At 43.1% G+C, this 27,715-nt stretch overlaps 1 protein-coding gene across 2 annotated transcripts in view; it reads right to left on the bottom strand.

Moving 5' to 3' along the window:
* LOC147718794 (uncharacterized) overlaps nucleotides 1–27,715 on the bottom strand; it is a 121,221-nt gene that overhangs the window by 51,430 nt on the left and 42,076 nt on the right. For both annotated transcript variants that reach the window (XM_086918774.1, XM_086918775.1), the window contains one exon: nucleotides 9,055–9,137. In XM_086918774.1, the coding sequence (XP_086774900.1) occupies nucleotides 9,055–9,137 (83 nt within the window). The remainder of the gene's footprint in view (nucleotides 1–9,054; nucleotides 9,138–27,715) is intronic.

Here is a 27,715-nt window from a genome sequence, read left to right as displayed (position 1 = left end):
TTCTTGGCGTATTGGAACTTAGCAGCCATAATTTCAAAGTTCCTATTTGGAACTAGGAATGCCTGGTATCCATTGACACCTAGGGCAGGCAGGTCACTCTTCCCTGTCTTCTTTCCTGTACAGTCACACCTCAAAGAGGATTGGCAGGTTCCTTTCTTCCCAAAGCAAGCAGGATGACTTCTATGTACCTCAGGTCAGATGAAGAGCTTCTTCTAGCTAGGCAAGCATCCAGGTGATGTGCCCTGGTTGCATAGCAGTCCTCTATGTACTCTGTGGAGCATTCCCTTCCTTTATCATAGAGCATTTGGAACTGAAACATGTGGGTCAGTGGATCCTACTTTGATACAGTCAAAGCGAACTGGAGATGTGGATCCACTGCGCTTTCAGTAATGGTTTGGGTAGGTCTCCTTTCAAGTGTCCTTTCCAGACTGCTCTCTAGACACAGCCTTTTTTCTACTGTGATGCTTCTCAAAACAGGGTAGTCTCCAGCTTGGAGCACCCACGATAATGGTGCAAAGATGTGTGATTTTCTGCTCTTGGCTATTATCAGCCACAATGAAGAGTCTTAGAGTAAAGGCTGGCTGCACCTTTATGGGGTCCCTTTGACTTTGAACAACAGAGACTGCAATCCAACTCTTCACCCCCACCCCCATCATCTACTAAATGGCAGTGCTACATGAAGACTAATTATCAGTTCCTCTTAACAGAAAGGCTAACTGGATTTCTAACATAGCATTGACTCCTTTCTCCCCACATCTGTATATAGGGTTCCTTCTCCTCACTTCATTGTCTCAGTTTCCTACAGGTGTCCTATCCCCAGTTTCAGCAATGTCAGCAAGACACTTCCACTGTTTGTGAAAACAACCTCACCTACATCTATTGCTCAAGGCCAGGCAAGGGTGCACACAAATTTGATCTCACAGGTCTCCATAACTCTGGCTCACTCTGACATATAATGCAGAGTATGCCACATACATAATATGCACAATATACACTTGGGATGTGAGTGCTGGGGCCATGGTAAGTTCACTGAAGAGGACCTTTTTACAAGTGAGCCAGTGGACTGTCACTCCAGAGGCATGGATAAAAAGATGTGATCACAACTATTGATTTAAAGAGCATGGTATTCTGCCACCACCACTCTGCATGTTCAACCAGTAACAGGGAACCTAATCCTGTGAGTGAAATGAGGGCATGACTGGTGTGCCTGTCCAGGTCCAAATCAGGTTACCAATAAAGTGTGAGGCTAGTACCAAAATCAAAATCCAGCATCACAGATACACTGCTGGCTGCTAGGACAGGGGAATATGACTGTACACCAGTCAGGAAGGATTCCCTTAACAACAACACTCCTGCAATCTGTGTCTTTGCATCAGGGTCTTTAGTTCCTGAAACCTGGATTACTCTTTTTGTGTTTGAGCCCCAGTGTCCAATCAGTTCGTTATGATTCATTCTTGGCAAAACAATTATGACCATCTTTTATCCAACTCCATGGCATCTATCTTTGTCTCTTATCAATATTATGCGTTTCTGATCAACTGGGTCTGCTAATTTTGTAAAATAAACTTGCATTCCCAAGGAGGGCCTCCGTGTAAGAGGATCCCCTTCTTTTTTTGCCCTTTTGTTTTTTTCTAACTGGAGACTTGAATGCACCATGGATGCAATGGTATTCTCTCGTGAAAGGATGTTCCTGCTCAGAAGATCTGCTTCAGGGCATCACTATAATTGCACTTATCAAGGTAGTTGATTTGTCATCATTCTGTAGGAGGAAGCAAGCACACCAGTCACACCTACTGCACACCCACCCATGAACTCCTCATCACACCCCTCAGCATCTACTGTGTCATAGTCCAGAAATCTGTCTACCTTATCCACCCAAACTTGTGTCTTTTAGCCTCTACCTTATTCCGGTCTGGTGCTTGATGTGGTGGATGTCTGCAAATTCTAGTAGCAAAGGGTATTTACTTTTGGTTCTCAACATGACCTGCCATCCATCTTGAAGGCACTTGTTTAATAATGGGTCAGGAGGCTCCAAATAACTGCTGTTCTGTGGAGTGGCAGTGGTCCTGCAGCCTTAGATACCTCACCAGTTCCACTATGGGAAGCATCACTCAGCCAACTCCAATTGTGTCACTTGCCCTTTACACAGCAAGGATACAGATACTTGCAGAATCATCTAAAAATGGTAACTGCCTCTGTGTGAAGCTAGCCCCACTCCGAAGACAGACCTTTAATGCCCATCCTGAAGGTCTGAAACTCCATTGCTGAAAGGGTTTTACCACTGATCCATAAAGAGTGGAGCAACCAATAAATATGTAGAATGTGCTCTAGCCTACCTCCTTCAAATCCATTTGTGTTAACTGCACATTAACTTGAAATTCCTCAATGATCAAGCTACGTTTGCAAATTGTAGTGTGTTCATCTACACAGACGAATTTGGAATGAAATGATATGCATACATTGTTTAAGACTTGCACCCTTAATCTGTGCCACCTATTAATCTGGGTTCTTTCTGCACAAGAATACAGCACTGAAAATAAGGCATCTGTTACACATTACAGAACACTGCTACACAGGGAATGGCGTTCCCTTGGTGGCAACAATAGATATTGGACTATCTAGTCGAAGTCTTAGACCAGAAATTCAGCAATGAATACATTGTTATCTACAATCCCACAACCAGGATAACAAACAGGATATATTACCAAAAACAGGATATGATTGAGGATAATGTGGTTGTCATTAATAAGTATTCAGTTGTCAGTGACATTCTGGAACAGGCTTGCTGTACTGAGGTGAATAGTAGTAGCAAAGATGATCATGTTATCCCAAGTTTTATACTTTTTACTACTCTGCTGGTAATTCCACCACATTGTTTTCATATAGATACTGATGTAGTGCTGAAGAATAGAAATGGGGTGGACACAGACACAAGCTGATGTTAGCCATACTTCATGATCCATTGACTCAGGAAGGACTTGCAGCATCCGAAATGTAAAATTTATTTTTGGCCACCAAGTTATAGTGAGTCACTTGATGGGTGGCAATCGTGCCCTCGACAAAGGCCATTCATCTCCAAGACTAGTGAAGGATATACCCCTGTTTCCCAGGGCAGTATCTTCATTTACTCAGAGACTCCAAAATCCATCATTAAAAGGGGTGACCAACTGGTGCTGCCTCAGGGTGATAAGTAAAACTAAACAGACACTTGCATATGCTCAGTCTCTCCCACTGTCATGTATGCCTCAATGTAGGCTAGTAGCACACAATATAAACACGCAGATTTGGATGAAGGCTGGTGTCATGATGGAGGGGTATTTTTTTGATGATTTGGAATTGTATATGTTTTTGAGCCTACAACAAGAATACCTTACCCTGACAGGTCAGTCCTAATATTCAATAACTTACTCTATGAAGTTATGTCCAATTAACCCAACTTGGACTGACCCCTGTCAACACATGCAGTTCTAGAATCAATTTAAGGACTAGGGCCATATGTAGGTAAATACTATTTACTGATTCTAAAATACCGAATTTTACCGATTTGGTATTTCAGAATTGGTAAATGGTATGTATGTAATGATAAAATTGTAAAATTCTATAATTACGGATTCAGTGTTTACCGATTCGGTAATTCCCATTCATTCCTATGGGCCTGGAGGACCATAGGAATGAATGGGAATTACCGATTTGGTAAATACCAAATTGGTAATAGGGGGAAGACTTACAAGGGTGGCAGGGTGTCACATTGACACCCTGTTGCACCCCTGAATAGTACATGAGTGCACATGTGGCACACATACATGTATGTCTGCCACGTGGCACTTTTGGAAAAGCACAAATTTGCTTTTTCAAAGGTTTTCGATATTTACCACCAACTTTTAGTTGGTGGTAAATGCACTCACTTGAGTGCTCCCTACATTAAGGATTTGGTAATTTACCGAATCGGTATTTTAAGGAATCTGTAATTTACCTATTCCTTAAATCACCGATTCGGTAAATAACCAAATCCTTAATTTTGGCCCCTACATCTCAAATGCCCAATACCGCTCGGTAACTGCTGAAATTCTGTAATTTCGGCCGTTACTGGGCTACCTACATCTGGCCCTAAATTCTCTTAGGTAAGAGGTGACATGATTTTATTAGGCTTTACAGTTGCTGACTTTACCAGACCTACAATTACTAAAAACAAAATGGACAACAGTCCTTTTGAGAGATATAACTGATGGGAATGGGTACAAATCCTTGCACAACAAAACACAATATCAATGAATGGCAGATTTAAACCAATACAACATAACCCCTAGCAGACTCTGCATGATGGGGCATGATGTTACTGTTGTCTCAAAAATATCGTGGCAACAATATTGTGGTACAGAATACTGCTGGTAAGAATCTCATAGGTTTAAGTATTAATATATTTTTTAATATGTCTGTGTGTAATATCAATTTTGTACTACTTTGCAATGTTTTATGATTCTGTGTGTTTTAAGCTATTAATGAGTTAATATTTATTGACTGCAATTTTTTTGTAGTTGTTTTATAGTTTGGCAATATTTTTAACTTTTTTTTGTTATCTTTAAGTGTACCGCAGTAGGGTGAGAAGATATTTTAATACATATTTTAATTTGGTGTTCCTTGTTTACAATTTGGGTAGTTACATTGGTTAATTAGATTTATAATTATGCTAAGTATTTAATTGTAACATCACTTAATTAATATTTAACCCATGCATGAATGGTACTCCACTGGACCGGGTATCTTTATTAGACTACTTATGGCCTGGGGCCCCAAAAAGATAAGTCAAATCTTAAACTGTCCCAGACTGCAGGTGGCCTGGCAGGAGATTTATAAAACCTAGCTTAGGAGTGCTGCCCTATATGGGGCTGAACTCTGGGGGCACTCTCACCTTAGCCCTATTGTCAAAACGGAGAACAACTTTCTTAGGCAACTATTCGGCCTACCGGTGAGTTCCACACTGGTTCCACTGCTTATGGATCATGGGGTGAGACCCATTGCAGAGGAAATTGGCTGCAGACCTATACTCTTTTGGTGGTGCCTCTGGGTGACACCCGAACTGGCCGAATACAGGTCCGAGCTCCTAGAAATTTTGAGACTCCCTGGTATAGGCAAGCTGCCATAGTTTGCACATATCAGGGAAGGTCTCCGTTCTATTGGTAGAGACAATCCTCGCATCAATAAAACCACCATGGGAGGTAGATCCTTCTCCTACCTCGCAGCAAAAACCTGGAACTCACTCCCCACCCACCTACGTCTCACACAGAACCACCTAGCATTCAGAAAGCAACTTAAACCTGGATATTCGACAAGTAACTCCCTCCCCTCCTCAAGCGCCTTGAGACCCTCTGGGTATGTAGCGCGCTATATAAATTTCTGACTTGACTTGACTTGAATCTATGGTATAATCCAGATTTAGCCTGATTGACAATCCCTCGTAAACAACTCTTTACCAGCTATAGGGTGGGCAAAGTTGATAAACTCCATGAAGATTCTACCACGGGATCTCTTACATCATACTTCCTGGATATGAAGGGTACATATAGAGCCATGCCTAGATGAAATTCGACCGGCATTAGCCAGAAAATTGTATGTGCTGTTTCGGCATGGCTGCCTTCCCCTGCGTTCCTTCACTAATAAATGGTACAGTGGTACTACTTTGGGGTGTCCAGAGTGTAGCTCAGGAGAGAAGTCTGAACTCCATGTTTTCTTGTTATGCCCGGGACACCACAACATCAGGCACAGCCGGTTGATACAATTGTGTAGGAACCTTGGCACAACACTGCAAAGAAGCATTCAGGCTCCTAAAATATAACACTGAACTTTATGCCTTTTATGCAGTATCCCATTTTTTAAGCTCTATGTGGTAGGCACAGATGAATTTTCTTAAAGTTCAACCATGGACTGGGCTATGTGATTGACATTCCCATTGTTTTAACCCTAAAAATAATTTTTACTTACAATTGTTTTATCTTGACTTTTAGCTTTTTAAACTGTTTTAGTATTGTTCGTACTTATCTGTGTTTGTTCTTTTATGGTGTACAAACCGAAATAAAGAATGAATGAATATTTTAGAAACATAAAGTTTTCAGTTGGTTAATTAAAGTAATATGTAAATGTTTTAATTGATCAATTTTGTAATTATTTGTTATGAATTATTAATTAATTCATTTTAATTGGATAATTACAGTATTAACTATGTACATTATTTATTTGATTACATTCTTTTGTATATTATGGTTGATTTGTTTTTAAAGATTTGTTATTTTTTTCATTTTTGGTAATTGGAATTGTTTAATTTTTTTTGTACCCATTCACATTATTTAGTGTTTTTAATTGGGAAATAATTTTTAAATTGTTCATTTTGTATAAGTTGTTTTCCTTAGATATTTTAAAGTAATTGTTTACAGTTGTAAGGTGCTTCAACAAATATTATTAAAAAATATTCAATCTTTTTAATACATTGCATTTTATTTGAGATTCATTTTTTAATGTTGCGATTCTTTAAATACATTATTTATTATATATTTTTCTCAACAATCTCTCTACTGTTGCTTAGTTTGTAGGAGGAATAGGAAGTCTCACCCCCTTCAAAGTCCAACACTTACCCTAATATTGCTAACTTTGGCATGGGATTAGTAAATCTGGCCCTTCCAAAGTCTAAAACGTTCACCAATAGTGCTTAATATGGGGTGGGAATAGAAAGTCTGACTCCTCCAAAGTCCAAAGCTTTCTCTACTGTTGCTTAGTTTGTGGAAGGAATATTAAATGTGGCCCTTCCCTCTCAAAGTCCAACACTTTCCATACTATTTCTTAGATTATAGTGGGAGTAGTAAACCTGACGCCTCCCAAGTCGAACCCTTTCCCTACTTCTGCTTGGGTTAGAGTGGGAATAGTACATTTTATGCTTCTAAAGTGAATTACTTTCTCTCCTGTTTTTTAGGTTGAAGTGCAAGTGATACGTTTTAGTCTAACAAATGTAACGGAGTTTTATTGTTTTTTGCTGAAGCTGTATCTCTGTTTATTAATTGTTGTAGTTTCTTTTAATATTAGGGTGTATGATTTTTTATTTTATTTTTTGTTGTGTTGTTTTCTTATTTTTATGTTGATGGTTTTTTTCCAAACTGTATTTTTATTGTAATTTAATATTTTATTTAGTAGTTTATGTTAGTAGCATGGGTTTTAATAACTGTTTTTAAAATGCGGTTATAGTAATCCAAGAATAATATTGTATAATTGTAAATCTTTTTAATGTAGTATTATAAATGTATATTGTATATATTTTGTGTTTTTTACATTGTGTTGGTACTGTTAGTATTTGTTTTAACATGTGTAAAAGAATATTTTATTATATATATTGTTTATTATACATTTTATTATCTAAAATCGCTTTAAAGTCTTACTTATTACAACTGTATCACCTTTATTTTTATTACATACACACGTTAGTTATTTTTCTAAAATATATTATCATTTTAAATACTTTTAAATATTTATACTTACATGTATGATCTCGATATTTAGTACACCAACATTTTTGTAGACCTTGTTGATTACATCTTAAGTAAATAAACTTGATATTGATCACTACAATATTTCTGCTACAATATTTGTGTATTGCAATATTTTTTACATCAACATTAAATCATAGAAGCTTAAAATGTATCAAACCATAAAGGAAAAGTGCCCTATGTGTATGACTAATCAAGCATTGTTGCTTCATATGTTCTGGTCCTGGGTTGATTTCACCGTAGGGTTCATACAGACAACTGAAATAGTCACCGGCATTAAATTAGAATTGAAGCTGAAAACCGATTTCTAAGGTTGGCCACACACACAAAAAAAGAATAAAGATCGTGCCAAATTTATCAATCAAACGTTCATACTGAACAAGAGAATGATTGCTCAAAATTGGAAATCAAACTCTCCTTCGCTTTTAGCTAGCTGGAGATGAGAATTGATTGAATAGCTGGGAGGAGCAGAATTGCAATTCATAACCATACAACAAAACAAACAAGTAATAGTAACTAGCTGGGACACTATGGTGGAAGAACTAAAATCTGCAATGACAGCAGACCACCTTCATAACATACTGCTAACAACTATACAGCTACAAGGATTTTGATCCATTTATTACAATAATATCGATCTGTGCCTCATGATATATAACCTTTGGCACAGATTTCAGAACACACATAATGGCATGTTATATCTTAATGCAGAAGAAACCTTCTCTCAGATAGAATGTAGTTAGGTGCCCTTAGCAGTTTACAGCACAATAATATCCAATGCATATTATTACGTAGTGGGACTTCATGTGGCTCAATGATTAGAGCGGCAGACCCTGATGCAGAGGTCTAGCCTGGGACCAGGGTTCAATTCTCCGCCTCAGCGGGTCTTGGGCTCAAAATTCCACGGACCTGATAATTCTCGCCTCAGTGCCTATTCCAATCATGGAGTCCCACTCTGCAACTCTGGCAATAGCTTGCTTAATCTCCGCAACGGCCCCCACAACGCGAAGGATGCCTGGCCTCCACCTTGGGGGTACCCAGGAGTGGACGCCTCACAGGGAAAGCCAGGAAGGGTTCCACAGCGGTATTCGTACAAGCGCCTTGAGACCCTTGCGGGTGAGTAGTGCACCATACAAGTATCAATTTACAATTTACATGAGAGGGGGAATTTGTATTGATATGACTAGCGGTGTTGTGACTGGTCAGTTACAAGTGAGGGCTAGTAACTAATCATATAATGGATGGCGATTTCCACTGTTTCTCTTAATGTGATTTACTGCTTGAGTGCAAACTAAATACATGTTGTATGTGACAATCGCAAACAGGCGTATGTAATTAATTCTCCCGATAAACTTCTAGAGCTCAATGAACATATGTTAAAATTATATATATTTAACAAAACACACCCACAATTGTTGGTGTAAGTCATTTCACTGGACAACCTGTTTAAAGAGCACACGTAGTTGTGGCTACTAAACAAAAATATAGCATCATTTATATTGAATCATTTGTATGAATTACACACCTTGGCCTCTGCTGATAGCGTTCTGTTTCAGCGACCTCTGGCGCAGTTCTCTGTTTCGGTAGATGTGACGGCCTGAAATCATCCTGCATTGTTGAACAAACAAATCATCACTAATTGTCAATGAGGATGCATCGTAAATAAGCTAGCAGCACAATGATACAAAAACGTTCGTGGTTTCTGGGAACAACAACAGTTGACAATAAATGATAATTGTAGCTCTATGTACATGGATTTTGAAAATACAGTGCTTGCCACCTACCATCGACATCTCAGGTACCCAATATTTTGTGTTTATCGATACGATAAACCGCATATTGGGCATGTGCTTGGTTTGCATTTATTTTTCATGTAAATAATTCGCTAGAGTTCAGAAAAGGTAAGCAAAAGGTGCACCTCCGATATTTCCTGCATTCAATGCTAGACTGAAATATCACATCTCATGTCAATTCTTTGCATAAACTCAAGAAGGCTCCCCCTTTCCTTCTTAGCACTGCCTACTCTAAGATGGAAAATCATCTCGTATCCTCCCACGTGTCTACAACCTTCATTTAAAAGGGGTCCATGGCCCCCCATTTCGTTTTGGAGGATGGGAACATGTGAATAGGGAGTTAGCACGTTCATTAGATCTGGCTTGAAAGCGCACTTTTCGCGAGACTTCATGTGACCAACAGAAAAAAGAGTTTTGAAGCACTTTTTTGAGAGAGGCTCTGGTTCTGTCCACATGTTGATCTTACCCTGTACCGGATTTAATTGGGCAGAAGTTGTGTGCTCCCACTGAAACAGAGTACTTTTTTGCACAGATTATACTCACTACAGCTTGCCTGAGATGGCTGTGGGAGCAATCCAATGATCATGGCTGTAGGTCTAATTGATTCATTGGTAAAAGTTACGACAGATGCAGAAGGACTGTTATGTTATGTTATTAAGTATTTATAACGCGCACAGATCCTCAGGAGTGTCCCAACATGGAATCCAGTAGTAAGGAGACGGAAGGGTGCAGAACGCGCGTTAATTAAAGAGCAAGGTTTTTAGCTGCTTTTTAAACAGCCTGAGGTCTTGGGTGTTGCACAATTTATAGGCAAGGGCATTCCAGGCTTTGGCCACCCTGAAAGAGAGGGAGCTACCCCCTGTTCTGGCAAGGCATTAGCGTGGAATAATGGAGAGGCAGTGACCTGCGGAGCGTAGATGTCTATGAGGCGCAGATTTATATACGGCACCATGGGCAAGAGTGAGCACCTTGAATAGGACACGCTGTCTCACTGGGAGCCAATGCAAATCCCGGAGGTGTTGCTTTGTACTGGACCTACTCGGAACGCTCAACTGCACTCTTGCTGCTGCATTTTGGATGGTCTGTAACTTTTTTTGCTGATTACCATGGAGGCTGGTGTATAAGGCATTGGCGTAATCTATACGTGACATGATGAGAGCGCAAGTCACAATTTATTTTGCTGGTCTGTGCAGCAATGGCAGGACTTTCCTAAGTGATTTCAGTGTGCCAAGCACACATCCGCAATTTTTTTTATCTGTGTTGAGAATCGGAGGTCCTCACTGAACTAGACCCCCAGATTCTTCACTGGGCTCCCTGTTGATTTAGGCATGGGGTAGCCCGTAGGCCAAAGGTCATCCCTGAAGTGCGGAAGGAAAGACCCATAGAGGAGGACCTCGGTCTTATCCTCATTGCATTTAAGCTGAGCTCCTGCCAGCCAATTAAAAACTGCTGCCAGACAGTTTTTGGATAAAAGGGGACAGGTCATTTTCCTTCCACGTGAAGAGGAGCTGGGTATCGTCGGCATAGGCTATGATCTTTGCACCCAGCTCTTCCCCCGGATAGATAAGTGGTGTAACGTATACATTGAAGAGAATGGGGCTCAGAGTTGAGCCCTGAGGGACTCCCTTGGTCACCTTTCTTGATGCTGAAGAAAAAGGGGGCAGCCATACCTGCTGTGTCCTGTTCTCTAGGAAGGATTCGATCCAATCCCATACCAAGCCGGAGAATCCAATCTTGGAGAGACCAACCAGAAGTTGACGATGCAGAACTGTGTCGAAGGCAGCAAAGAGGTCCAATAAAATCTGGGCAGCTCTTCTGCCTGAATCTAAGCATTCCCTAATAGTCTCCGACATTTCAACCAGGGCAGTCTCGGTACTATATGTGGCACTAAATTCCCACTGGGTTTGGGTGGAGAGTTGTTTGTGTACTGCCTTTAAACACACCTTTGCCACAGCCGGGAGTAGAGAGATAGGTCGGTAACTGGCTAGGGTGGTCGGGTTTAAGGAGGGCTTGTTTAGCAGGGGGAGTAGTTTAGCCTCTTTCCACTCAGGTGGTACTGTGGCTGTTTGAAGCGATAAATTGATGATATTGTTCACTTCAGGGTTAACCACCTCCGCCACTGCTGCTAGTTGCGCAAGCATTAGCTGGGGAACCTGATTTGAGGGATTTGAGGATAGCCAAAGTATCCAACGGAGTAATGGGTGTAAAAGCTGTCAGGGAGGTGCGGGTTGGATAAGGGTCCATGCTCTCTGTAGGGGGTGAGCCACCTGCACTTGGATAGTAGGGCCGAAGCTGTCCTGGATCAATTGGATTTTGTCTATGAAGAACCCGGACAGCTCCTCACACCAAGAGTTAGAGGCAGAAACGGCAATACGTTCTGCGCAAGGCTTTAGGAAACTCTGGACGATGGAAAACATTTCTTTTGAGTTGTTTTTTGACTGAGCGATGTGCTCCGCATAAAAGTTGCCTTTGGCCTTCTTGATGGCAGCATAGTAATTTTTCTGGGATTACCTTAGTACTGTTTTTGCCAGTGGGCAGTAGGCTTGTCTCCAGCTGCACTCCAGCTTTTTACATGATTGCTTTAGCTTTTTGAGCTCATCAGAGAACCATGGTTTGGACGGAGTGTTTCTTACTCTCTTATTGACCAGAGGTGGGGAAAGATGTTCAACGGCCTGTGAGATCCAGTTATTAAAAACCCCCAAAGCATCAGCCAGGTCTTTAGAAGCGGGCGGTCGGGTGTCAGACAGGACTCTGACCAGGACAGCCAGCTCAATTCGTTGGGGATGGATATGCTTAGATGGCCTCATGGTCAGATGAGATATCTGTATAGTCCAAGAATATTGAATTAAAAAATTATCAGACCAGGAAACAGGAAGTGGTTCCTGGATGATTAGAGGGAAGTTGGAGCAGACTGCATCTAAAATGTGCCCCCCGCTTTGGGATGGGGAGTAAACCCTTTGGATCAGTTGAGCAAGATTTAAGGAGTCACTGAATTCCCTTGTGTAAGTGGCCTCCGCGCAATCCAAATGAATTTTGAAGTCCCCTATAAGTAGGAAATTCGTGTTTTGCAGAGCTCTATCGACGATGGCTTCATCTAGGGCCTTCAAAAAGGCGCCAGAGGGGCCAGAGGGATGATAGATCAGGGTTGCCCCCGGCGTGCAGTGAGGGGATATGGCCTGATCTTTTTATTATGAAAGGTTATGACAAAGGCAATGTGCCTGTAGTATTTATTGTGAACAGCATATGTGAATGCCAATAGGCCTGACAAGGTGAATTGTTATAGGTTTTTACAAATTTCTTTATTAGCATGTCAAGTAGCAGGACAGTGTACATCTTGAAGTAATACTTTTTCCCATCATAGTAAAATAGGCATCAGTTTCTGCCAGTACATTGGTAGTAAGTTACAGTTTGGCTGTCAACAACATAACAGTACTACTGTCAACAATAGCAGATATAACAGTTTATACTAATTTATATAACTAAAACGGTACTCCCTCCCCTATAGCTTCCAATCATCTACTGGACCACACATGAAAGAGTACTTTTGGTTGCCAACTACAGGTCATCTGCATTTTCTAATACAATTTGAGCATCCACTTATGTTCTGGTGTCCACTCACCCTGCCTATTTAACAACTTTACACTACGACATTATATAATCAGCTAATGCCAGATTGGTCACCTTCAGGAGGTAGACCAGACACATTGAAAGAAGGGTCCAAGGGCAAGTTTAACGACTAACACTAGGTACATGCCCCAAAACCATACATCTCAACACACAAAAGGTACCTAGAAGTCAAAACAAGTGGGTCATTCACTGTGGGCACCAACCTCGACACCATACAGATAACAAAAAGTGGGAACAGACAGTGCGGACTTAGTGTGATAATAGCCGAGTTAAGACTCAAGGGCATAGGGAAAAATTCCCATCAGAAGCCACACTGTGCCGCCCTCTTTAGCATCATTTGGGTTCTCTTTGCCCAGGAGACAAAACAGAACGGCCGGTCAGTTGTTACCGTGACCGTTTGTAAGTGAGAGAGAGACGTGTTAGTGGAGGGAGGTATGATTGGAATTACCAGTATTGATGTGGCGACTGAAAAAAGCAGTGTAAAGTAAGAGAAAGTGAGTTGTGAAGAGTATTAAAATTGGATGAGCTGGATAGATGTAAGTGATTTATTATTATCTCCCAGTCCTCCAAATCTAAAAAACAAGTGCAAAGACAGATTTGACATAATATCCGTGATCAGTGGTGGTCGACATGTTTCTGCATATCTACGAAAAGAGTTTCATGCATTCATCAGGACCCGTTGTTAATAAACTACTGCTTTTTGTGAAAATAGTAAAAGATATCACCTGAATTGTCCAGGTTGTGTGCTCAACCACATACAATTTGTAGTGGTTGTTGCGCTTCACCCCACCTGGCTGCAGCTCAGGTAAAAGGAGCACCGCTCTCTCTGTCGGTGTCTCCCGGCAGTCGTCCAAACTGTCTGGGGGGCCTTCAGGAGGTATCAGCAGCGCTTGTGTCATAGCACTCCAGGAAAGCAGATCTTCTGCCATCCTCTCATCCCGGCGGGTTCGCCTCATATGCGCCTCTTCTGCTTCAGCGCATTCCAGCAGGCCTTTCTTCCATTCCATTTGTGAGCGGGGGGCAGCTAATCGCAATGCACCTCTTAGCTACTGTGAGTCTCAGTACTGTGAATCGCCAACTTAATCTTTTTCTTTGGATTGTCAGGAAGCAGGCCCAGCACACATTGTTTAATCATGTGTGGTATATCCCACCCTGTCACATGCATGATTTGGGTTAGTATCTCCATCCAGTAGGTTGTAATAATTGGACAGTGCCATATGACGTGAAGGAAATCTGCCAAAGTAGCACCACATCTAGCTCTGGTGGGGTATATAGTGTACAGCCTCTTGGGGCGAGGTAGGCTATGTATACTATATTGTATCAGTTTGAATCTAGCACTAATCGACACTGCACACTCCTTTATAAGCCATTCTTTGGGGGTAGTAGGCTCATCGCTTACACACTGACAAGTATCCTCTACTAACAGGAGCACTAGTCTTCTATCTGCACACAGTGTGCGATATATGTGTGTTATGAACCTATGCCCACCTGTTATGGAGAGCACAGTCATCAATGTCTGTATTGTCTCAGGGGCCTCATGGAATAACGGCCTTAGCTGGCATGCCATGGCCACAATTTTCTCTTGTGTGGAGTGGATCTGCACACCAGTTGTCAATTTGTAAAGTTAGACTGTGTGGATTTTTAGCCAATCACACAATTCCTCAACTCAGGTACACAGTCCTAGAACGCATAGAACCATCCCCAGGATTGGATCTGCACACACTTCTAGCAAGAAGGGAAACACATTGGATAAAATTCTTAGGAACTGTTGATCCTAATGGTTTAAATGATCATTATGAACTATTGTGCTTTCTTTGAACTCCACATGACTATATACTTCAGATTGTAAGGGGGAACACTGAGTCTTGGCAGGTACTTTTTCTCCTTTGGCCTATTTTATTTTTTATCTTCTGATAACTCAGTTCAGGGTGTCACATGATTGCTTGTATTTCCCTTCACTCACTTTTTTTATTGTAGTATTTTCTTTTATTTTTTACCGAATACCTTCCTTCACATAACAGCGCTTAACGTAGAAACATAAACATAGCTCTTGTTAGGATGAAACAGGTGAACCTTTAGACTGTCTCATTTTACACGTGTACCACATCACATTTCAGCGCATTTTATTTCTACCCGTTTTATTTTTCTCGGGATAATGGAGATAATTACCAGACTCTCAACTGGTTTTTTACAAAGGCGAGTACATGTTATTTACGTTTGAGACTCCGGCGCCTTTCGGCCGACATGTTTAGAGGATACTCACTCTGTTGAATGCCCACAGTCCCTCTTCTGTGTCTATTAGGGAAATATGTTCCGGACGAGTTCCGCACCATGTGATCGAGAGGGCGGACCCGTTCCGAGAGATTGATGTAGGACACCGAAGCGAGAAGCGGCAGGTTAGCAATCCCACACGGAAACTACAGTTTCTTTAGAAAAGGACGGTTGGTCCGTTAAACTCACTACGAGTTTTTTCTCCTACAGATAGATTCCCGTTGGGCGACCAAAGCGACCAGAGCATTTTCCCGTTTTTAAAGAGGCGGTAAGACTTGGCATTTAGTCAGACTCTGAATGGTACTTTACACACGTTACTCTGGAATAGTAACAGGCTCTTACTGTTTTGTTATGTAGGCTCGCGCTAGAAAGGATTTTTCACGTTGGACAGTACACTGGAAGAACGTGAAGGTGTTAGAACGGATGTATGTATTTGCGTATTGTGTGGTACTTTCTTTTTAAGGCAAACACTCTCACATTAGATAAACCAATGGTGTTTTCAGCATGAGCATGTGCTTACTTTGGCACGTTTGGGTTTCGTTTTTTACACTTACAATAGTGAAGCACATCGAATTAGATCTTTCTTGATGAATTGGTTCGTTTGTTGACTCTTCATTTCACATTTTTCATTTCACATTTTCCATATGTCTTTTAACACATGGGTGTCATCCTTTTGGTGGCGTGTACCTTGGTTTTTCCCTCAGTGTTTACCTCAGTATGTTCTTTTCGAATACAGTATTGTACATATGAAACAACTCAGTAGAGTTTGGTTTGTTGTTGTTTTCTAGATCCTGTCGAATTTGCACTTTGTGAGACCAAGCACGAAAAGAAGATTGAACTTCTGAACGCATATTATTTATCCCCTGAAGAAGGGTTCTGTTAGCAACCCGAAATGCATTGGGATATTGGTTATTACTATTATTATTTTTGACCTTCACACACTGATGAACCGCTTATAACACTTGATATGCATTGAAAATATGTTTTGTTAATATTTTCATGTGTTTACATTTTTTGATATTGATTTAGAATGTTTTTGAAAATTGTATAAACGCATTTCCTATGACTAACGTTTACGAGTAAAAATTTAGAAGAAAACTTTTGATGTTTGAATAATTGAGTTAAAACTCCACTAAATCTATAGAGGCTGAATGCCCACGAGCTGTGCTTCTAGCAGCTTGGGGTTCCCCTGGGCTCATATTTTGATGGCCACAATTTTGGCATATTAGAGGAATTGTCCTCTACCCAAATCAAGGAGAGGGCAGCTGTAGACTGAGCCGTGAGATAGCACTATGCAGAACTTGCCAAACCTGTACCTTTGCACTGCAGTGACCCCGTATGTCAGGAGGGGCCACCGGTAAAAATGATACCGTGACAGTGTTGAAACTTGTAATCGCTGTAGTGGAGGCGTTTGGAACAGAAAAGTCTGCCTCAGTGCTGTAAAGTACAGTGGCAACTCTGTATGCCACGTGGGGCTGTTGGTTCCATGGTTCCCAAGAATTTCTGGGCCATTGTCTGAGGAGAAGACTGAGGCTGCATTCAGCAGGTCGGGCATGTACAACAAAATAACTGCCCCATATGGACTCTAAAGGACTGCCAAGGACTTTGTGGATGACAGTAAAGCCGTTTTGAGCTCAAGTTGGGGGCTGAAGAAAGGATTTACCCCACCATCCTTCTGAGGAAGGTCAACTTATCACATCTTCACGAGTTGGGAGCTGCTCCAATAAGTGGAAAATTCTAGCAGAATCGCTCAGGATAGAGAGCTTGTGCCACCAGCTGTTATTTTGTGGGGCGCAAGCAGCCCAACTTATTTGAGCAGGATCAGAACTTGAATGTGCCTGTGCTGCAGAAACAGTTAAGACTTGTAGTGTTCCTGCAAGGCTCAGGAGAACTCGCTACAGTACCATAGATGCTTCAGACTAGTTCCTGAAGTGTCAAAGGGGAACACTTGAGTAAGGCCTATTAGTAAGCATTTCCTGGAGGTAGCCACATGTTAATGGGGTATAACCCCTGCAAGACATTGGGTTACTGGTCGAGGAAGGTGAAACCATACTGGAGCAGCAACCACAATCATTCTTAGGGTGAGGCACAAGCAAACCCCAAATGAACCTGTGCTCAACCCTGTGGTAGCTTGGCACAGAGGAGTCAAGCTTAACTTAGAGGCAATGTGTAAAGCATTTATACTGCACTCCAAACAGTAGTAATGTCTAAACAGAACACAAGAAAAATCTCACACCAATTTAGAACAATAGAGCAAAATGTAATAAACAAATCAAGAATGAAACAACAAAAATCCAATCAATAGAACCAGAGACATACAGTTTTAAATATTTAAGTAAATATAACACCAAAAATCCCAAAGTACCACTCACGGCTATCTGGTCATGCAAGACCTGTGAAAGTCACAAGTTCAAGCTGACAGAATTGGAGTGTGGTTCAGATACAGGGACCAGGTTATTCCCGCTGAGTCCAGTGCAAAGAGTACGTTTCACGGCAGAGAGGGCCGCGAGAAGCAGGGAAATATCATGGATGGTCATCGATGTAGCATGAAGAGCAGATCTGCCATCACTGACGGTCATCGCAGTAGCACAAAATTCTTATAGTAGCAAACGGTCATGCCAGAGCTTTATGGTGGTGCTCCCCATGAGATGTAAATGCTGTAGTGGACAGAGTTGGGTTGAGGGAACTTCGCTTTGGCGGGCAGAGCAAGTGACAAGGTTTAGATGCCAATGGGCCAGTTTGAGGATGCAAAGAGCCCAAAAACTTCAATTCAGCTCCACTGAGGCCACAGCAAGGGTCCAGGACCTGATTGACACCGCATGGGGGTCAGGGGCTGGCTCCATCTGGATCTGGGTGCTGGCTCAGGCGGGTGGGAGTCTGTTATGTCCCTGCAGCTCTGAACACCAGGCCAGCAGACTAGCTCTTGGAATTACTCTGGGGGTCCTGGGTTGAGATGCAGGTCCAGTTCCTGACTCAAGCAAGAGGGCAGAAGGGCAGCAATCTAGCAAGGCAGCAATCCAGCAGTCCAGCAGAGTGGCAGTACTTTCAGCAGCACAGCAGTCAATCATCCTGTCAGAGTCTCCACAGGGCCAGAAGTGTACTGAAAAATTGGTATCTGAGGTCCAATATTTATACCAGGTGCCTTCTTTCAAGGGGGAGAAGCTTCTAGAGGTATCTCGTTGAAGTGCTTGGGATTCCTGCCTCCTCTGCCCTGGCTCCAAACTGACTACAGGGAGTATGCAGCCCTTTGTATACAGGAAGGGCACAGCCTAATCAAGTGTAAGCAGGGCTGCCAGTGATGGCACATGCAGGCACACCTAAGCTCTATATTTTGTGTGGCTGTCTAGGAGCAATACACAAAGTCCAACTGTCAGATACACCCAGTCATGCGAACCAGAGACAGGCTGAAGGCACTAAATGGCTAAGGCAGGAAAATGCAACCTTTCTAAAAGTGGTAATTCCAAAATTGTAATTTAAAATCCAACTTTACCATAAGAAGGGGACTTTCCATAACAATTTCAACTACACCAAAAATGAACTGCTATCTGCTCCAATTTGAAAGTTACTGTTTATTAAATTAAATTACTTAACTCCAATGTTATCCTATCTGAGAGGTAGGCCTTGCAGTATTGAAAAACCAAATGTAAAGGATTTTCACTACCAGCACATGAAAAACTTAGACATGCATGCCCAACTTTTTTAATACACTGCACCTTGCCCTCTGGGCTATCCAGGGCTACCCTAGAGTTGATTGGTATGGATTGAAAAGGAAGGTTTGGCCCGACAAACAATTTCTGTTGGAAAATGGCCCACTCTGAAGGGTTACCCCAAACCTTTTTCCTTCCTCCTTCTCTTGTTCTGACCTTCGTTTTGTAGGCTTTGCGACTCTGGGCACTTTACCACTACTGACCAGTCCTAAAGTGCATGTGCTCTCTCCTCTAAGCATGGTATAATTGGTTTACACCTGTTTGTCATATTTGATTTACTTGTCCCTTATAGATTGGTATACCATATACCCAGGGCCTGTAAATTAAATGCCACTAGTGGTCCCGCAGCACTGATTGAGCCAACCACAGAATGGGCCTTTCAACTGTGATTCAGGCTTGCCACTGCAGGGCTTGTATGCACAAACATGGTAAGTAGAGGCTAATCTGCATTCAGAGCACTCATCTGCATTCTGATTGGTCTTCCTGGGCAGGGAGGAATAGGAGGGGGTGACACACCTAAATAGGTAGTGTCCTGTCCACACATAAAGCACTTATTTACCCCTCATAAAAAGCCTGGCAGATCGAACTGGGTTGAAAAGAATCCATGTGGACTTCAGAGAGCTGCTTTGAAGTCACCCACTTTATCAAATTAGACAATTCTGGATCTTGACTTGAACTTCTGTCAGAAAGACTACAGCATTACTTAAATGTCTCAACTGGATTGCTTTTCTGGAAGGACTGCTTTTCTGCTTGATGCCCTGCTGCCTGTTGCTCCCTGACTCTGCTCTGATGAAGAAGAACTGGACTCTGCTTTTCCTTCAAGTGATCTACAAGGGCCTCCTTGCTTGAATCCAGTTTTCTGAAGTCTCAGGGATCGCCTGCAATTCTGATAGTTCTGCTGGACTCTGCCTTCTATGAGCCCTACCCTTGCCTGTGGTGCCCTCCCCATGTTCTAGGCCTCAGAAGTGGGTTCATCAGTAGTCACCACTGCGCCAATTTGAACCGACACAGTGGCCTTCGACGCCGACGCAGAGCCGATCCGGAGGCAGCCCGTGCATCTTGACAACGATGTGGAACGTGAGTGCAAGGTTTGATGATGATGCAGCATGGGTCAGAGGTCGACTTCGATGCATCGACCCAACTATAAGGTTCAAAGACCACACAGCACCGACCCGAGGTCCCAACTGCCCGGCTAAACTATGACTGATCAATCTGACTGCGTGAATTGAAAGTGACGCATTGCTTTCACTGCGTGGAGAGGATCGAAGCATTCCTTTGCTTGCGACAAGAAAAGGTACTGTGTTCACCTGGGCCTGTGTGGCAGAAAGCAGGCCTGCACTTGCCCAAAGCTGTCCTGTACTTCAGCAAAGTCGGCCCAAACTTTGACTTTGTCCCGGTCCAGCACAACCTAAAGTAACCTTTTTAGCGCTACTTGCTTCAAGTGGACTCGCCTTTGGAACACTATTACTGCAGAAGCCTTGGATAGATCCTTGACCCAGAACCCTCAGTCATTTAGAAATGACCCAAATGAGGCCGCTATCACTTTTAATCAATGGCTACATAGATCAATAGACCATTTAGTACCAGAAAAAAACATCTAAACCAAAGATTTAAACCCTCAGAACCGTTGTTCTCAGAAACCCTCAAGTCTCAAAAACAAACCTGTCACTGACTGTAGAGGAACTGGAGACACCATTATGACTTCAGGGCAAAGGAATTATACAAATAGCCCTTGACGACGTATGAAGAGTTCATTCTTAAGGAAAAAACTTGCTTTTATACTACGTCCATCAAAGTTTCTTCCACGGAACTGTTTGTTACAGTGAGAAAGCTAACCAAACCACCAGGGTCCATAAACACTAATGTGAGCCAATGATTTCGCAACTCTTTGGCCACTTTCATCCAGGATAAGGTTGAGGCAGTTTACAGCAATTTTGCAAGTACCTCCCCATTGAGACCATTTCCCTCCCAGTGTCTGCACACTACAGCTGACACTTTCGATGATATCCAAGACTACAATTGTATCCCTCAGTACCCCTATTTTATCATCTTTCTCACACTTGACTATTATCAAGCTATCAATCTGCTTCTTCTCACTAAATCTGCTTCTCCCCTTGATCCTTGCCCCCTTAAGATATTTAACCTATTGCCAAAAACCTGTGCCATACATCTGATACTTATTTTCAATCGAATGTTCGCTTTGGGTATTTTAAGTAGAAGTTACCGCCAATTCTTCCACACTTTAAAAAAAACAATCTGTACAACACAGACCTTAATATCTATTTCCCCATTTCCAGACTCTCTCAACCTGTGAGAATGGTGGACAACGCTATGAACATAGAAATTTCTGATTTTGTTGAGAAGCTTGGACATTTTGACCATACCCAGTATGGGTTTAGAGAACATCACAGCACAGAACTGGCTCTGATCACGGCATCTGAACAGTTCAGTCAGACAGTTGATGCCGGGGGGAATGCGGAATTGGTGCTGTTAGATCTCTCATTAGAGAAGAATAAAAAGATCTAGATCTGGCGGAAGGACGTTTGCATACAACGCGTCCAAGACTTGGAACACTCTGCCACTCTATCTCAGAGCTAACCCTAACCTCACTGTGTTCCGCAAGGAATTAAAGACCTTTTTATTCGCATCCGCCTACTAACTGCCGGTCTCCCCTCCTCTGCTCATCAGTAGGTCATGGTTATCCTAGCGCTTGGACGCCTCCGGGCAACAATTCGCGCTCTATAAATCTGCAAGTTTACAAGTTTACAAGTTTACAAGTTTTATTAGCATTTGATACTGTCAATCATAAATGACTGCTAGATCATCTAGACCCACTAAGCATTAATGGGAGAGCGCTGACATTGCTTGAATCATTCTTGCCTGATCGCGAACAATTTGTTGCCCTAACTGACTTTAAGTCACCCACTTTCAAACTCCCCTGCAGCGTTCCCCCGGGCTCATCCCTGAGCCCGACCCTTTTTAATATCTACATCGCCCCTCTGGCAAAAATGATTCAGTCTCTTGGATTCTTAGCGATTTACTATGTTGATGATACCCAAATTATAGTATCTGTGGCATGCAATCCTTCCAAAACGGTCACACAGTTCCACAATTGTCTACTTCAAGTGGGGTATTGGATGGCTTTTAACAGTTTGAAGCTTAATTCCAATAAAACTGAGGTCCTTCTTTTCAGGAAAATGTGTCTTTTTGGTCACCTTCCTACTAGCCACAGGAGTTCGGTTCCCTCCCCATACCAGTAAACAAAGTGAATAACCTGGGGGTAATTCTCGACTCCAAGCTTACTTTCAAGGCTCATAACAATACTATTACTTCAGCCTCGTTCTACACATTGAAACTTCTCATAAAAGTTATTCCGTTCGTCCCTCACAATCTTCAAAAATTGGTCACCACAGCCCTGGTGGTGTCAAGGGTTGACTATTGTAATGGTCTCTTTATTTTATCAGTAAAAATTGTCTCACTAAAATCCAGAACATGCTAAATGCTTCATGTCATTTGTTGTTGGGCATTCCCAAGCACAAGTCTGTCACTTTTGCACTCAGGTAACTTCACTGGCTTCCGGTGAAGAAACACATTGACTTTAAGGCTCTTTGCATTGCTTTTAAAGCTGTACACGGTACGGGTATGATATTTTTTAAACATAATTTTCAAGTGCATTTTCCAGCTCAGATGCTGAGGTCTACCTCAGCCTACAACCTTCCCATGCCCAAACGTAAAAAAGTTGGTTCGGGTGGCAGAAGTACCTTCTCCCAGAAAGTCACTACCTGCCAGCAGCCACATGTCAGATGCATAAAATCTACCTCCCCTGCTGCACAACGGGGACACATTGAGGCACGCGCAGGATTAATTTTATTAAAGCCCACAGGAGTCACATAGGTGCGATACATGAAGCTAAAGTGAATTAATTTGAACCAGGAGTGACTGTACACTGTCTTCAATAACTCACATGTCCGAGAAAATCCACACCTGAGCTATTGGTCCCCAAATCTAACTCCAAAGCGTTCCGCACCCTCAGTGCCTCCTAATTGTCAGTCTGCAGTGCCTTATAAATCAGCTAAATAAGATATTACTCTCAAAGTAGCTGAGACGGATTGATACACAGGGTAGGACCTAATGGAGGAAGTGCCCCATGCCGTAAACTGATTCGGTGCTTCCTCAAAAGACATAAAAACCTCACTTGCTCCCACCAACTCACAGCCACCCTCACGCCAAGAGTGGTAAGACAAAGCCTCTTCCTTCTAGTAAAACGGAGTCAAGATCCATATTGGCAGTCCCCTATGAAAAGGAACCCTCCTAATCACCACCGTCCCTACTGTCTGTCACAGCATGTAGGGCGCATCCTGGGACACCCAGTACCGGCAATCAGACATGTTCCCCTTATCAACCCTGCTAGAAGATCCTTCTCCGAATTACCCCCCTCATCCATCCATTTCTCCACTTGCAGCATGTGAGAAGCATATAATATTTCATATTTGGCACACCAAGTCCGCTATCCTCATACCCCTCATCAACATCAGGTGTACTACTCCAGTCTTTTTCCCAGCCCAGAAAAGCCATGTGAGGAGGGAATTCAACTGACAGAACACTCCTGCATGCAGGGCACAAAGTGAATTTTGAATCACATATAGACATTGAGGCAAAAACACCATCTTGGAGACCGCAACTCTACCCATCATTGATAATGGTTCCAAAACTGGACAGAGGCGCGCAGGGAGATAAATAACCCTCTCAATATTATACTATTGCTGTTTCCTGTATGTATGCGCCACCATCATACCAAGGTATGGAAAGATCTCTGTCTCCCTTCTTAACCCCAGATCGGGCAACCGTTAACTGAGCACATGAGTCAGCGCCGCCAGCAAAAACACCAGGGACTTTTGTTTCTTAATTTAGAGTAGAAGGTTCACTGTGATAAAACAATGCATATTCAGCGTAAAGAGCAATGATATGCCAAGAGTGCCCCACCTCAATCCCCAACGCACGTAAAATAATACGAACCGGCACTGTCAAAGGATCCACAGCTGAAGCAAAAAGCAGCGGCAAAAGAGGGCACATCGGTCGAGTACCATGTCCATTATCACACAGAGCAGATCTATGCTAGCCACTCCTCACCCATGCTCCAGGGTCCATGTACAACAACTAAATCCATGCTCAAAACTGTGGCTCAAACCCTATGACTCTCATAACCGCCAAAAGGTAACCCCAGTGCACCATGAGGCCAATATTAGGTCCTCCTGCCTGCCCTTGACTTCATGCAGGACATGCACCAGGTGCCTCAGATTGATTGTTGTGCTACAGCAAGGAATTACCTCACACTGATCTACATGTACCAGACCAGACACCTGTGGGCTCAGATGACAGGCCTATAGCTTACAAAGTATTTTAATATCAGTGTTTATCATTGTTAGGGGTCGGTACGACGCAGGATCAGAAGCATCCCCCCAGCTTCGGCAGCACACATTTAAGGCCCTCACTCTTCCTAGGCGGAAGCTCCTCTTTTTTCCTTAGCTTCCGGAAAAACCCGAATAATGGCTACAATAGCGACGCTGTAAAACCTTGATAGAATTCCACAGCAAAACCATCCCCCCAGTTCCTTGCTTTCTGGGAGCAACTGGAGGGCAGCCCTGACCTCTTCCAATGTAACTTTTGCATCCAGCACAGCAAGGCAGCTCCAGTGGGGCCAAAAATCCCAGAATCTGAGACTCGGAGCTATGAGTATACCCAATGTCCCCCTCCAGGTGCTGCTGAAAGGCTGCTACCACTTTTACCCTGGAGGACACAATGCCCCCCACCTGGCTCTACCAAATTTATCATGCGGGCGGGGCACTCGCTCTCAAGAACAGCCAAGCCGGCATCCTACTTGACTTGTCCCCCTCCCGAGTCAAGCTTTGCCTATGTTGTGTAACCTTATACGCACATAACCTATCCCACTTTTCTGCTGTTCTTCAGCGAGCCCTTAACTCTTCCTGTCAGCGAGCCCTTAACTCTTCCTGTTAAGACTATGGATCGGCCAGTTCCAGCTTCTGCAAATCGGCTAGCTCCCCCTGTGCACGCAACTCGAGCAGTAGCTTCCTTCACATCCCACTCAACTACGCAGTTACCAGTGGAGCCTCAATTAGTCTGCAAACAATAATATACTGCAATAGCGTATCTCTGCCCACCACGTCAGCCAAGACATCCACTGCAAGCCCCAATTCCAAGTTACCTGCTTCCGCCCACTCCATCTCCCCAAGTAGCGGTGCATGATCTTCCAAGAAACAGGCCAAGTGCTGCACCATCTGCATGACCTCTAGTGGGAATCCAGCCGCCGGTATCCTATCCAGCTTACTCAATAAAACCAATTCCCCTCTACTCGATTTCCCCTGTACCTCAAAAATTGCACAACCAACAAAACACAAAAAACTACAACAACAAAAAACCTCCATCCCAGGGCATTCATAGTAGCACAGAATGCTACGTAAGCCCACTTGTACCATGTGCCAGGACTACACAATATCCCTGACATATCCAACTGAGATAAAAAAAAACAACAACCCCCCCAGCTGCCATCTAACCCACCCTCCAGCTTTCGTCCAGTCCACCCCCCCAGACTCCCAGCACAAGACACCACTGAGCCCCAAGAGGTCAACCTCAAGCCCTGGAGTAAAGAAATGCAGACATATAAACATCACAGTACATACAAATGAAGTACATCATCACCAAATAAACAGATCCCCAGCACCAAGCTAAAACCTGCTCTCATTTGAGAGATCAGGCCAAAACAAAAAGGAAAAGATGTTATCCTTAGCCTCACCCCTCCCTCCACCCCCCTGCATAAGAGAACCCTGGATCATTCCACCTGCAACCAATACATCCCAAGACAGATTATTACACTGCAGTAAGAGAAGTCTCTGGTACAATACCTACTGAGTGAAGTTGAGAGCCATTCAATACTGAGTCCAGATCGCCAGTCAGGAACACCCCCCCCTCAATTCTCAGGGGAGCAGTTTTAGACATCTGCATGGTGCCAACTGCCTGAATTGTTACTCTCTGCAAATCCTGGGACTCACCCACCGGCCAGCCCCCCCTCTCCGCCTCCCCCCCAGTGCAGCCCCTCCAATCACCACGGCCCCTCCGCCCCCCAAAACGGGCAAGGACTCCCAAGGCCACTGATCAATTCACCATCCCATATCTCCAGTCAATCCAACACGACCAGGGGTCTGTCAAAAGAAATATGCGCTCCCATTAACAGGAACCTTCTACTTGGAGGGGTAAAGCAACATGTACTTAAGATTCATGGTACACAACTTCTGCTGAATTGTCCTCTTGTAATCAAGGAAAATGGCTATAGCATGAAAGTCAACTCTAGAGATCTCCTGTTACCGAGCCGCTATTAGAATACAGTCTCTGTCCCTATAATTCAGTATTTTGGCTATAATAGCCCTCAGGGGATACCCTGGCACTGGAGGCGGCATCAATTCCTAGTGTGCTCTTGCACTACAAATATCTCGGACAGCCCACTTGCCCGGAGTTGCAGTTTGATCCAACGCTTCAGTTTTTCTATGTTTTATTTAAGTTCAAAACTTTAGTATTGTCCCTGACATATTCACCTAACTATAATGCTACTTTAACCTTTGTTTTATTCAGTGAACATATATATTCACTGAAAAAGCAAAGGTTAAAGTAACGTTATAATTAGATTAAATGTTCAGTAACAACATAATGTTATAAACTCTAAAAAAACAGAATTTCACCAGTTATAGTTAGAGTTATCTCAGGTAACTATAACTTGTGCCTTAAGATAACTAAAATTCGCGCCCACACCGTGCACAATTTTCTCATCAATAATTTAATTTCAAATGTTGCTGTGATATTATCAATGATGTGATAAAAGATGTCATGAGTGATGTAATGTGAGGTCATTAGCAGTGCATAACTAGAGTGTAAGTTATAGTTATCTTAGTGCACGAGTTATAGTTACTTGAGATAACTGTAACTTTAACTGGTCAATTTCTCCGGTTTTTAGAGTTTAAAACGTTACGTTGCTACAGAACCTTTCACCTATCCTAGAATGTTACTTTAACCTTTGTTATTTCAGGGAATTTCAAGTTTTTTTATGTAAAGTAATATTTAATTATAATATGTAAATCCAAGCCAGGCTACAGGGATTGCGTGTGACCTGTGGGTAGGCCATGCAGCCAACCTCCTGCATGCAGTCAACCCCATGCTGCATATGGCCTTAGTCCGTGTGCAGTGAGGGGTTGGCCACAATGCCTGGCCTGTGGCCAGGTCCTATGGCAGGTTATGTTCTGCGTTTAGGCCCACCTCGTTGGCCGCCGAATGTCAGGCTCACCTACCCGGGCAAATGCGGTGATTCCCAGCACAGGGGCCTCCGTCGAGGATCCGCCCGTGGTGTCAAGACAATCAAAATAAGAATCGCCCCCAAGGCAGCTGCCCGTAAGCTCATGGTATAGTTGCCAATAAATGCAGGGGAAAGGCTCTGAGCTGGCCTCTTAAGGCTGGGATGCCAGCTATGGCAGGTCACTCACCCCCAGCCTGGGAATGCACGGCTCCTTCCAGCGTTGTCCTCGCACAGCCTTAATCAGTCATCTTCGCTCCCTGCCGGTCAAGAATAGGACCCGAGGCAAAGTCTCAGTTGGCTCTGCTTTGCTCCGTCTGCCCCTCAGTTGCGCTGGCCTCGCCTCCTGGGACATCGGCATTGATTGTACTGATATGGCGGGACACCACTGGTCCCTCTACCAATGTAGGTTGCGGCCTCATTCACGGGGGG

This window comes from Lissotriton vulgaris, chromosome 4_1 (genome assembly GCF_964263255.1).
Source record: "Lissotriton vulgaris chromosome 4_1, aLisVul1.2, whole genome shotgun sequence".
Taxonomy (NCBI): Eukaryota; Metazoa; Chordata; class Amphibia; order Caudata; family Salamandridae; genus Lissotriton; species Lissotriton vulgaris.
The sequence above is the reverse complement of the archived record's forward strand: the minus strand, read 5'-3'. Positions and strand labels throughout refer to the sequence as shown.